Raw genomic sequence first — 13,010 nt, 5'->3', positions numbered from 1 at the left:
TCCTATTTGCTTCTATCCAGAAATCAAAGGAAATGACTACTCTTCCCTTCAGACTTTGCTTTTCTGACCTGGACATCAATATTTTGAAACTGACTTATTTTCCATTATACATCAACACTGGCTGTCAAGCAGTGATGAGGGAACAAACACAGACATACACACACACACACACACACACACAAGTTTCTTTCAGCTTCCATCTACCAAATCCATTCACAAGGCTTTGGTCGGCCTGAGGTTATACTAGAAGACACTTGCCCTAGGTGCCATGCAGTGGGACTGAACCTGGAACCATGTGGTTGGGAAGCAAGCTTCTTACCACACAGCCACACTTTCACCTATATACTATTCTTTTTATAAAATTTTTATTGTCATTCAGTAGTTTGTTGATTTTTTTTTCTTCTTTTGAATCTTTGTTTTATTTCTTTTTCTTTATTCCTCTCTTCTTTTAAAATTCTGCAAAACAAAGTGCAAAAGGAGGTGAGAAAAATGCTGGAAGATGCTGATCTTCATACAATCCTGGATTTGAAATGTCAGGACCAGTTCACTTATCTTCTGGCAGAGCGAGCTGAGCTGCAGACCAAAGTGGAATCGAAAACCCAAACAGAAACTGTGGAAGCGCCGATGATAACAGCTATTGTTAACAAAGCATGTATGTGTAACGGTAGTATTTCAGAGGATGCTGGGATCGAAGGAAGGAATTCTGTAGCGGCAGCAGCAGCAGAAACTGCAGGACCCGTAATGGCACCATCAGCAGCAGCAACACCAGTAGCATCACTCAAAACCGCTGACATCTCCATCCAGGTTGAAATGAAATTTCAAGAGCAGTTGGAGACAGATTTCGATGAAGAACTTGAGAAAATCCACGAGAAATGGCAAATGTCTGAAAGACGGATGAAGGACAAGTACGAAGAAGAAGTGAACACCGTTCTGGAAGAGAATGAAAGGATGGATGAAGAACTGACGGAATTAAAAATGAAGGTTGGTTCTTCGGTTTAGATTGTACTCTTATCTTTTGTCTTTTACTTGTTTCAGTCGTTTGACTGTGGCCATGCTGGGGCACAACCTTGAAGAATTTTTAGTCGAATGAATCAACCCCAGTCCTTATTTCTTTTTCCTTTTTCCAAGTACTGGTTCTTATTTCTATCAGTCTTATTTGCCAAACTGCTAAGTCATGGGGATGTAAACACACTAACACCAGTTATCAAGCAGTGAAAGGAGACAAGCACACACACACACACACACACACACACACACACACACACACACACACACACACACACACACACACACACATACACACATATTACTTCTGGTCACTTCAGCCATGTAACCACACATGTACTTTTCCTAGACTTTTTCCCCTTCTCTGGACTTTTCCTTTCTCCCCTTTCCTTTCTCCCCTTTCCGTGTTTTCGTGTTTTGTGTCTTAGGCTCAAGGCTGCATTGCTTGACTCACTGCCTGCATAACCCTTTCCTTATATTGCCATGTGTATCCTTTCTATTTTTTTTTTTCCTGTCTTTTGTTGCATAGGTGGATCAGTTAGAGAAAGTTATCGAGTCTCTCCAGAAAGAGTTGGCATCTTACCAAAGTTCAAATTTACTAGAAGAGGACAATGTAACAACCCGTAAGTGTGTGTATATGTGTAGATACTGTCAGTCTATTCTATTCTGTAATAGTAGTACATCTGTGTGTAATACATAGTTATTACATGTGTATGTATTCTTCTAATATTTTCTAATACTTTGCAATAAATAGACATACTAGAATGTTGTTTTTGTATCCTCTCCATTTTCTTATTTGCCGTATATATATATATATATATATATATATATATATATATATATATATATATATAATTTTTTTTCCAGAATGAGATAAAAATCCAAGGCTGTGAAGATTTTAGAACATTTAGAAATAGGTCTTACAGCTATTTCTGGGATATTTTTTATATCCCTTCATTGGAGATGAAGATCCATTGTTTAGGCAGAATGGTATACATATAATATTCCAAATTTTATATGGAATCTTATATGTATACCGTTCTGCCTAAATAATGGCTCTACAAATACACTATCCCTGCATATCTCACGTCTATTTTCATTCCTCTTCTTCACTCTCTATTTCATATCTTAGCTAAATTAACTATTGCTTAACCATTTTCTCACACCGTCTCCGATGAAGAGATATAAAAAATATCCTGGAAACAGCTGTAAGACCTTCTCTTTATAAATGTTCTAAAATCTTCACAGCCTTGGATTTTTATCTCATTCTGAAAAACAAATTTTTTATATATACACATGCTGATATATGACCTACATTGGACTCCTTATTCGCATAATCACCGAACCTGGAGCTTAACTATAGTCTGTCCATAGCACTTACTCAGCATTACCTGACACCTTTGGGTCTTCTTGACACCATTACCTCACATAACCTATATATATATATATATATATATATATATATATATATATATATATATATATATAATTTTTCTATATGTGATAGTGGATTTTCATCGATGAGTTCTTGAAACTTGGTTATTTTCCCTAAAACTATATATTTTATATATATTTTATCTATAAAGCTGAATTTAATTTTGATTATTTATAAATTGATTTTAATTGAGTTTTTACCTGTAATTTTGGATTTTGTCCCTAATATTATTATATATATATATATATATATATATATATATATATACGAGTGTGTGGACAAACAAAAGAAGGACTCTCAACACATTTATTGGGAGTTACGTATATATATATATATATATATATATATATATATATATATATATATATGTATATATAATTGTTATGACTATTGTATCTGCAGCTACCAAGCGCCGGTCCTGTGATGTTGCTCTTCGAAAGGTCATTGAAAATAAGACAAAAGTTGAGACTGAACTCGTGTCACTGAAGATGCAGGTTCGAAATCTTGAATATGATAATAAAAACCTCAAATCACAGGTAAAAATAAAAACCAAAATTTTTTTTAGTAATTTTCTCCTTTGCATCTTTTGTTTTGATTGATTTGCTGAAAATGATAATTACACATATATATATATATATATATATATATATATATATATATATATATATATATATATATATATATATATATATATATATATATATATATAATTAATTCAATAGTGGGATAAAAATCTTTTACAAGAATTTTATCAGGAAGCTAGCATGCATGAAATTCATAAGGGAAAAAAAAACCCATCATTTTTTTATTCCCAAGAATATATATATATATACATATATATTTATACAAGGGCATTACTACAGAATAATGCCACACACTAGACTTCCAAAATAAACACATGTAGTAATGCCCTTGTATATATATATATCTATATATATATATATATATTGCTTACTATTTTGTTCCTGCTCTTTTCTTACATTGTCTGCAGTCTGATGCACTGGCTGCAAGTGAGTGCAGAAGTAATGCCATTGGTTTCAGGCAGTGCAGCCATCTACAATTTTCAATCTGTTCAATTCTGTAATAGGGGTGTATATTCCGGGCGTGCTAGGTTTCTGCTGCACTCCCATCGAAAATAGCAAATTCATTATAAGTATTGGACCTTACTCGTTAATTTAATCACAAATCTTAATGGAAAACTTTAGTTACACCCCTCCTTGCATTGAGGTTAGCAGCACACCCAATACAACAACCACCATATGCCACTGGTATGTAATTGTATACCTCTGAATTGTATGTATGTTTGTGCAACTTCTCGTGTTGCTTGAAGTAACGTTTCACAAACTTTTGCCGGTCAGCTGGAGCAGGTGCAGCAGAAGGCTGAACTGGAACGAGACCACCAGCAGCAACTGCGCTACAAAACCACCAGCCTACGATCCGAGATGGACAGCATGGAACAGAAGCTGGAAGATCAGCAGGTCTGAGTGTGTTTATTGTTTGTCTGTGTTGGTAGGAGTGTTTATGTTTGGTTGTGTGTGCGTGTGTGTGTGTTTAGATGTCTGTATGCTTGTCTGTGTGTGTTTAGATGTCTGTATGTTGGCTTTTGAGTGTGTGTGTGTGTGTGTTTAGATGTATTTGGATGTGCGTGTGTGTGTGTGTGTGTGTGTTTAGATGTATTTGGATGTGCGTGTGTGTGTGTGTGTGTGTGTGTTTAGATGTATTTGGATGTGTGTGTGTTAGTGTGTGTGTTTAGATGTATTTGGATGTGTGTGTGTGTTTAGATGTATTTGGGTGTGTGTGTGTGTGTGTGTGTTTAGATGTATTTGGGTGTGTGTGTGTGTTTAGATATCTGTGTATGTTTGCATTTAAGTGTGTGTTTGTGTTTGGCTGTGTGTATGTGGACGTGTGTGTGTGTGTTTGTTGGTGAGTGTTTGTCTGTGTGTTTGCATGTCTCTATTCATGTTTGTATGTGTATGTCTGTGTGTATCTGTGTGTGTTTGTGTGCATGCCTGTTTGTGTCCTTGTGTGTTTCTGTAGATTTCCATACTATTCTCTCTCCCTCTCCCCTCTCTCTCTGCTTCTCTTTCCTTCTGCCCTTCTATCTCCTTCTCTCTTTTCCTTCCTCTCCCTCCTGTCTCTCTCCCTCCTGTCTCTCTCCCTCCTTCTGTCTCTCTCCCTCCTTCTGTCTCTCTCCCTCCTTCTGTCTCTTTCCCTCTCTTGCTGTCTCCCCTCTTTCTCTCCCCTCTCTCACACTCCCCCTCCCCTCCCCCTCATCTCCCCTCATCTCCCCTCCCACCCCTCACTTCTCTATCTTCCTCTCTATATCTCCCTCCCCTCCCTATATATCTCCCCCTCTCCCTCTATATATATATCTATCAATCTCTTCCTAGCCTTGTACCTGTTTGTGCTTTTTTTCAATACAGAAGTCTTCAGAGAAGCTTCTACGAGAGCGAGATGCTAGCCATGCCCAGGTGGAGTTACTGAAGAAGGAGTTAAAAGACATGAAAGTGCAAAAGGAGCAGCTTGAGACGTGGCAGGTGAGTAGTTAAGCCTGGTTTCATGCCAAAACTGACCTCACCTATGCTGATGCCATGTAAAAAAGCACCAAGTCCACTCTGCAGGGTGTTTGGTATAGGAAGGGCATCCAGCCATTAAAAAAAAAAACATTCCAAAACAGACACAGGGTGCAGTCTTCTGCCTAGCCAGCTCCTGTCAAAGTGTCCAACCCATACCAGCATGGAAGGAGGATGTTAAATGATGATGTTGATGATGATGATGATGACTGGCTAAATTGTGTATACCGAATTATTGTAATATAGTTCTACCTGTGATTATGTATTCTTTTACTCTTTTACTCTTTTACTTGTTTCAGTCATTTGACTGAGGCCATGCTGGAGCACCGCCTTTTTTTAGTCGAGCTAATCGACCCCAGGACTTCTTCATTGTAAGCCTAGTACTTATTCTATCGGTCTGTTTTGCTGAACCGCTAGGTTACTGGGACGTAAACACACCAGCATCGGTTGTCAAGCGATGCTAGGGGGACAAACACAGACACACAAACACATACATATACATACATATATATATGTATATATATATATATATACATATATATACGACGGGCTTCTTTCAGTTTCCGTCTACCAAATCCACTCACAAGGCTTTGGTCGGCCCGAGGCTATAGTAGAAGACAGTGGGACTGAACCCGGAACATTGTGGTTTGTAAGCAAGCTACTTACCGCACAGCCACTCCTACATCTATGTATATATGGATTTTTTTTTTTTTTTTTTTCTTTAAAGGACATTGCTGAAATAATGAGCAATGACAAGAAGAACTTGATTGAGAAAGTGGAATTGCTGAATGCCGAGGTGAAAGAGATCCAAGCAAAGAGAGATGAGATCATTAAAGAGAAACTGCAGCTGAGCGAAGAGGAAACGGTGCTGACGAACCAGCTGGAGGAATTCCGACGGGAGATTGAGCAGCAGAAGGCTGACAATGACAAAGTGAAGAACGACTACGAGCGACTGAAATGTTCTAAACTGGAGCAGTCGGCCCGCTTGGATGACCTTCAGACCGGCGTCAATAAACTGACCAAGGAGAAAGAACAGCTGGAAGATCAACTGGAGAAAGCGAATGAGTACAGTGAGAGTCTGAAAGGAACTGTTGAGGAACTGAATGGTGACATTGCAAAGTACAAGATGGAGAAAGAAGAAGAAGGAAAGCAACAAGTAAGTTTGATTTCTTCAAATGTCTAAATACAGAATCTGCCCCCAAAAATGTACATATGGCACGTAAAATACACCACTTTGAGCGTGGCCGTTGCCAGTACCGCCTGACTGGCCTTCGTGCTGGTGGCACGTAAAAGCACCCACTACACTCTCGGAGTGGTTGGCGTTAGGAAGGGCATCCAGCTGTAGAAACTCTGCCAAATCAGATTGGAGCCTGGTGTAGCCATCTGGTTTCACCAGTCCTCAGTCAAATCGTCCAACCCATGCTAGCATGGAAAGCAGATGTTAAATGATGACAATGATGATATATATCTTCAGGAAAGGAAACATCTGTATAAATATCTAGCTTGTATTATAGGAGGAGAGGAGATCCCCTTTGGTCATGAATGACCATGGGATTGTACCTAGAAAGTTACTCTCAGATGAAATAACTACCAGTTGATCACTGGAGTTGATTAGTTGATTACCTTGGCTTATTTCCGCCCTTGAATTTGCTGGCCTTGTGCTAAAATTTGAACTCAATATCTTATCATCATCATCATCATCATCACCGTCATTGTCATTGTCTTTGTTGTCATCGCTACTGTCACCGCCACCATCCTTTCATGTTTCATATTCGCTCTGTGCTTTTACGCCTGTAATTTACTCTAACTGACCCTCAACCTTCTAAACACTCCACAGCAAGTGGTAATTGCACAGCTGCAGGAGCAGAACGAAGCCCTCGGTGAGCAACACAACAGCCTGAAGCAGGAACTCCAGAATCAGCAACTGAAAACAGATGAACTTCTCGAGGGCCAAGTAAGTATGTCTGCTTCTGGTTGTCCCAGTTTTGTGGAGAAACATGCTTACTGGTAATGTGTGTGTGTGCGCGTGGGGGGGGGCGAGCGAGAGAGAGGGAAGAGTGCAATGTGTGTGTGAGGGAGAGAAGAGTCCTTTGTGTGTGTGTGTGTGTGTGTGTGAGACTGTGTGAAAGAGGGAAGAGTGCAATGTGTGTGTGTGTGTGTGTGGAGGAGGAAGAGTGCAATGTTTGTGTGTGTGTGTGTGTGTGTGTGAGACTGTGTGAAAGAGGGAAGAGTGCAATGTGTGTGTGTGTGTGTGTGAAGGAGGAAGAGTGCAATGTTTGTGTGTGTGTGTGACTGTGTGTGAGAGAGGGAGGAGTGCGATGTGTGTGTGTGAGAAAGGGAAGCGTGCAGTGTGTGTGTGTGTATGTGTGAGAGAAAGAGAGAAGAGTGCAGTGTTTGTGTGTGTGTGTGTGCATGTGAGAGAGAGGCGGGAGTGCACTGTGTTTGTGTATTTATTTGTGTGTGTGTGAATGAGAGAGAGAGGGGAGTGCCATGTGTGCATTTGTGTGTGTATGTGTGAGAGAGAGAGAGAGAGAGAGAGAATGAGGCCCATGCAGTCATGGAAAAATGATGATGAATGTTGATGCTTGTCTTATTCGTATATCTCTCTGTGATCTTGCCTCTTGCTTGATTCTGTTTTTTTTTTTTTTAATCCTTTGTGTTATATTTTTGTTTCTTTTTAACAGCATCAACTGCTGTCGAAACATGAAGAAATGTGCAACAGGTGGGTGTGATTCTTCTGGTGAAGAAATGATTCCTCTTTTTCATTTTACCTGGTGGGGAGGAATGACACAGGTGAAGTTTTCTGAGAGAATGTGTTCCTTCATGTAACCCTCCAGTGCATTTTGTCTGGGGGAATATGTCACAGGCGAGTGTGTATTTCAGGTAACAGTCTAGTGTGTTTTATCCTGGGGAATGTGTCACAGGCGAGTGTGCCCTTCAAATGACCATCCATTGAGTTTTGAGTGGAATTGGTGTTGTTATTTAGAGAGAGGTCAACAATAGCAATCTGGCAGAATTGTTTGCATTTCAACTGGCCTTAGTATTTCAACTGACCATATCTGGCCCAAATATTCTACCTGTTTTATCCTTAAACTGGTCATGTCTGGCCTCTCACAGCAACCCTACAATATCATTCTAAAAATTAACAGATACCTCATCAAAATCTCAAAGCTACAAGATAATGCATGATTAATTCAAAACAATGTGAATAAATAAGCATAAATTTTTATAAAATGATGTGAATGCTAAGGGGTTAAGCCAAGATTAGAGACAATAATATATATATATACCACATAATATGTATATACACTACATTATATGTAAAACATAAACATGCAATCAGAAATACATTGTTCCTGTAACTGTTCTGTTTACACACAGTCTAGCAACTGAGATTGATGACTTGAAATCCAAGCTGAAGTTGACTTTGGAAGAGCTAGGTCGAGCCCGTGGCTTGTTAGACGAGAAAACTGAAAAGTGTGCTGCTGTTTTCGACTTGGAAACCCAACTAGAAGAGGCTGAGTCACAACTGGTGACCGTTACCCATCAGTATGAAATGAGTCAGGTCGAGGTAAGGTTTGTTTTGGAAGTCATTTTTGAATGAATTTAGTGAATCTTAAATCTACCCATCATCATTCTTGGTCAGTTGACTTGCTCGGATCAATGCAAGTTTTCCCGTACCAGATGTTCTGATTGAGCGAATCAACGTGAACATCTAGCTTTGGGTTTTAGTCACATTTCTCTTTTTATGTAATGTTTTGTAGATAGAAGAGTTGAAGAAAGAAACGACTAATGTGAAGACGAAATTAGCAAATGCTCACACAGAAATTCAAGATATCAGCAAAGAATACGAAGTGGTAAGGACATTCGAATTTTCATCATCCTCCAATCCTGACGAAGTGTCCGCAATCTGAATCTTTCAAGCAAATATTTTAACCAATTTATTTTAACAAATGCATAAAACGCCCTTCATTTAGTTTTGCGTTCTAATGCATCATCACCTTACCAACCTTCTTATCTCTCTTACCTCCATTCTGTCTTCTGACCATTCTCACTCTCTTGCTCTTTCTCAGTGTCTCTCTCTCTCTCTCTCTCTCTTCACTTTTTACTCTGTCCTTTTCTGTCTTTATAGTTTCTTCTCTCAATCTTTTTCCATGTGTTTACTGTATAGTAGTAGTAGTAGTAGTAAAGTAGTGTTGTTTCTTTTGCATTCTTCAAAATAAATAAAATTATTTAAGAGAATTAATATATTTTTTTTACTTTTAATTTTTGGTCCTTCAGAAACAAGAAGAATCGCAGGAAAAACTAAACACTGTGGAACACAATCTACAGAATGAAATCAAAGACATGCTGGAAGAGAAAAGTAACCTCGAAAGAGATTATAATGCCAAATTAACGAAGTTACAGATGGAAGTAGTTGATTTCAACAACAGACTACAGTCAAGACTTACAGAGAAAAGCGATTTGGAAGAGAAGTTAGACAAAGTGCAGATTGATTTGAAGAACACAGAAAACCAACTGCTGGAGGCTAATTCTGTTAAGGAAGATCTTTCCAAATGTCTTGAGATGGTCTCAGCATCGAAAGAGGACATTTCCGAGAAGTTGGCGTTTGCATTGCAGAAACTCGAAGAAGTATCACAGTCCAGGTACTGGAATCAGTCGAAACAGTCCGTACAACTGGAGGCCAACTCTGAGGTAGACGGTGGCAAGCCTCAAGATATTCCTCTGGCCGTTGTGGAACCGGATAACTACCAGAGCGATAATTTTGGAACGTTTTCAGCTAGCCGTTCAATTAAAACTGCAGACAAAAGCGGTGAAGATGAAGATGAAGAAGAAGAAAAAGAAGATAAAGAAGGAAATGAAAGAGATGCCAAAGATGGTGGTGAAAGTGAAATGGAGCAGTCAACATGTTTATTGGAAAGAGACCAAAGCCCAATTCTAATTGTAAGTGAATAAACTATCGTTTTTATCATCACTAACTCTAAAACATTTACTAATGTTTCCCTAATATCATTATAACCCACTCCAGTATGTCATATGTCTACATGTGAATACATGTCTGAATGTGTGTATGTAGTCTCCTCCTTATGTAGTCCCTCACCTCCTTTCCTCCCCCTTCCCTCTTTTCCTCTTCCTTCCCTCCTCTTTTCCTCTTCCTTCCCTCCTCCTCTTTTCCTCTTCCTTCCCTCCTCCTCTTTTCCTCCTTCTCTTTTCCTCCTTCTCTTTTCCTCCTCCTCTTTTCCTCTTCCTCGTCCTCTCCTCTTCCTCCTCCTTATCTTGCCTCCTTCCCATCTTGCCTCTTTCCTATCTTGCCGCCTCATCCTGCATCCTCTTCCTCATCTCGCCTGCTCTTCCCGATCTCGCCACCTCTTTCTAATCCCGCCTCCTCCCTGTCCCATCTCCTACTCCTCATCCCTCCTCCTCCAAGTTAGAGTGAAAATAATGTGTCCATCTCTAATTTTTGCTTTGATTTGAATTGCAAACATTAAGAGTTGAACTAATATTTGTAATTTCAATCAAGAGGACCACTCACTGTTTTTTTTTTTTTTTCAATAAAATAGTTTTTAACTATTAATGGTGAGATTCTATGGATGTATTTTCTTGGTAAACTTTCCTCACGGTGAACTTTCTTCATGGTGAATTCTCTTGCGATGAATTGATGGCAGTGAACTAATCTCTAATCTTGTCAAACAGTTGCTACAAACACAATCCAAAGACATAGTCTCAGTGACATAATGGAAATCGTCGCTGACAGAGATAGGAAATAAATGTCACAAATATACCATTTATCTCCTTTTTATTGAACAGGAAAACACATCAGATGAGTTTATGATATGTCTGGATGCCATGATAAGAAGCAGTACCAAAGGAGTTCAGATTTCTAAGAGCTTCCAAAGAAGAATGGAACAACTGAAGGTTTCAATAAATGAGCTTGATGCCAAAGGAAAGGGTTCTGGCACCTTGGAGAGGTTTTACAACGTTATGGATCTTTTTGTCGACTTACAAGACAGCCACAGCCAACTATATCAGCAGGTATTATCATATATTTATCAATATATTGATTCGAACTTAGAAATAGGCGAGGGTTTGTGACAGGAAAGGTATCCAGTTGGAGGAAATCTGCTTCAATGAATTCCTCTAGCCAAGCATAGAAAAGTAACATTAAAGCAATGGTGATGAGGAATAATGATGTATGTGTGTGTGTGTGTATTTATATATGTGCATATATATATATATATATATATATATATATATATATATATATATATATATATATATATACATATGTATATATACATGTGTGTGTATATATATATATATATATATATATACACACATACATATATATATATATATATATATATATATATGTATTATGTAAGGATATGAGCGGGGATATTGTTCGAATTAGACTGCATATGTTTCCATATCATGGTTATTTATTTACTTGTGAATGTATTACATTACATGATCATATAAATAGACCATTTCATCAGGCATTTTAAACAGTTGACATAAAAATTGATGTATGTATTTATGCATGTATGTATAATCTCAGGAAATTGACATAATCTCAGGAACGACATTTATTTTGATTAGATTAATAAACTGATGCATTATGCAAAAGAACTGAAGCATGGGATTGAACCAGCTGTGACTCAGTCACATGTATCAGGTAAGTAATTTATGCATCAGTTAATGGGAAAATACATAAATTCGTTTTTGAACTTTTGCTCTCCACTCTCTATATATTTTATTTATACTGCTGGGATTCAACTCAACTTTTCATGTCACCAGTAAGGGAGGGTTCAAGAATATATATATACCAGTCATATACTTGGGTCAGTTCAATATACTGTACTCTGGCTGGTGGATTCGTGCTTGCATATGTAATAGTCCGTATGTTCGTGACTTTCAATTGGCTAAAATTACTCCTCTATAGGGTCCTATCGGAAGTAACCATTATTACACTTTCTGGCTGGATTCTCAAGCATGACCAACTGAGGCTATGGATATTAACCAACCATCTCATTCTTGGTCTACCTTTAAATCTCCTGCCAATTGGCTCGGTTTAAAGAAACTGTCCTGTGATTTCTCTGACATTCTGATCACATGTCCCTCTTCTCCACCCACTATTCTTGGGAGCAACGTGAAATAGAGTGTCTTGCTCAAGAACACAACACACAGCTTTTTCTGAGATTCAAACTCACTACCTCATGATTGTGAGCCCAACACTCTAACCACTGAGCCATGCGCCTTCATCCTAGAGAAGATCGTTATGCCAATAATAATCAAACAAACGAGTCTTCCAACACACAAAATTTGTTTCAACACTCTAACTCACATCAAGAATCTTGCAAACCAATTACAGGATAAGCTTTTGATAAAATTAATTTTAAAATTGTGTGAAAAGCACCCATGCTGGTGCTATGTAAAAAGCACTCACACTGTTTCCACGTAAAAAGCACCTGGGCTGATGCCATGTATGAAGCACCTGTGCTGGCGCCATGTTATGGCACTGGTACTGGTACCATGTAATAGCACCAGTGCTGCAGCTATGTAAAGAAGCACCCAGTACACTCTGTAAAGTGGCTGGCATTAGGAAGGGCATCCTGCTGTAGAAACCAAGCCAAAACAGACAGACGGAGTGCAGTGCAGTGCAGCTCTCCAGCTGGCCGGCACCCATCAAACCATCTAACCCATGCCAGCATGGAAAATGAATGTTAAATGTTGATGATGATGGTGATGGTACTGCTGCTGCTACTGATGATGATGATGATGATTTAGTGCTTACAATTTTTTTTACCTTTTATTAATCTGTATCAAATAGTCTTTTACTAATTCTATCCATTTGGCTGTAGCTGTAGTGGGAATTCTTTTGAAAACTGAAACTTGAGCTTATTCTTATTTCTATTTTCTAATTCTGTCTTCATTTTATTTTGGACAGCATTGACCCAAGAAAGGAACAGTGATGACGAAAGAAGCAAAACGGTAAG

General features: G+C 38.5%; 1 protein-coding gene across 7 annotated transcripts in view; it reads left to right on the top strand.

Moving 5' to 3' along the window:
• LOC106868378 (uncharacterized) overlaps positions 1 to 13,010 on the top strand; it is an 84,762-nt gene that overhangs the window by 9,128 nt on the left and 62,624 nt on the right. For all 7 annotated transcript variants that reach the window (XR_016238487.1, XM_089342382.1, XM_089342384.1 and 4 more), the window contains 14 exons: positions 470 to 981; positions 1,535 to 1,628; positions 2,843 to 2,976; positions 3,799 to 3,918; positions 4,864 to 4,977; positions 5,741 to 6,169; positions 6,851 to 6,967; positions 7,698 to 7,735; positions 8,395 to 8,584; positions 8,778 to 8,870; positions 9,295 to 9,957; positions 10,822 to 11,046; positions 11,614 to 11,689; positions 12,962 to 13,005. Coding sequence is in view for 6 of the 7 variants with exons in the window: in XM_089342382.1 (XP_089198508.1) it covers positions 470 to 981; positions 1,535 to 1,628; positions 2,843 to 2,976; positions 3,799 to 3,918; positions 4,864 to 4,977; positions 5,741 to 6,169; positions 6,851 to 6,967; positions 7,698 to 7,735; positions 8,395 to 8,584; positions 8,778 to 8,870; positions 9,295 to 9,957; positions 10,822 to 11,046; positions 11,614 to 11,689; positions 12,962 to 13,005 (2,849 nt within the window). In the remaining variant the exon portion in view is untranslated. The remainder of the gene's footprint in view (positions 1 to 469; positions 982 to 1,534; positions 1,629 to 2,842; positions 2,977 to 3,798; positions 3,919 to 4,863; positions 4,978 to 5,740; positions 6,170 to 6,850; positions 6,968 to 7,697; positions 7,736 to 8,394; positions 8,585 to 8,777; positions 8,871 to 9,294; positions 9,958 to 10,821; positions 11,047 to 11,613; positions 11,690 to 12,961; positions 13,006 to 13,010) is intronic.

Source organism: Octopus bimaculoides, chromosome 26 (assembly GCF_046866305.1).
Source record: "Octopus bimaculoides isolate indiv1 chromosome 26, ASM4686630v1, whole genome shotgun sequence".
In the NCBI taxonomy this organism is placed as follows: Eukaryota; Metazoa; Mollusca; class Cephalopoda; order Octopoda; family Octopodidae; genus Octopus; species Octopus bimaculoides.
The sequence above is the reverse complement of the archived record's forward strand: the minus strand, read 5'-3'. Positions and strand labels throughout refer to the sequence as shown.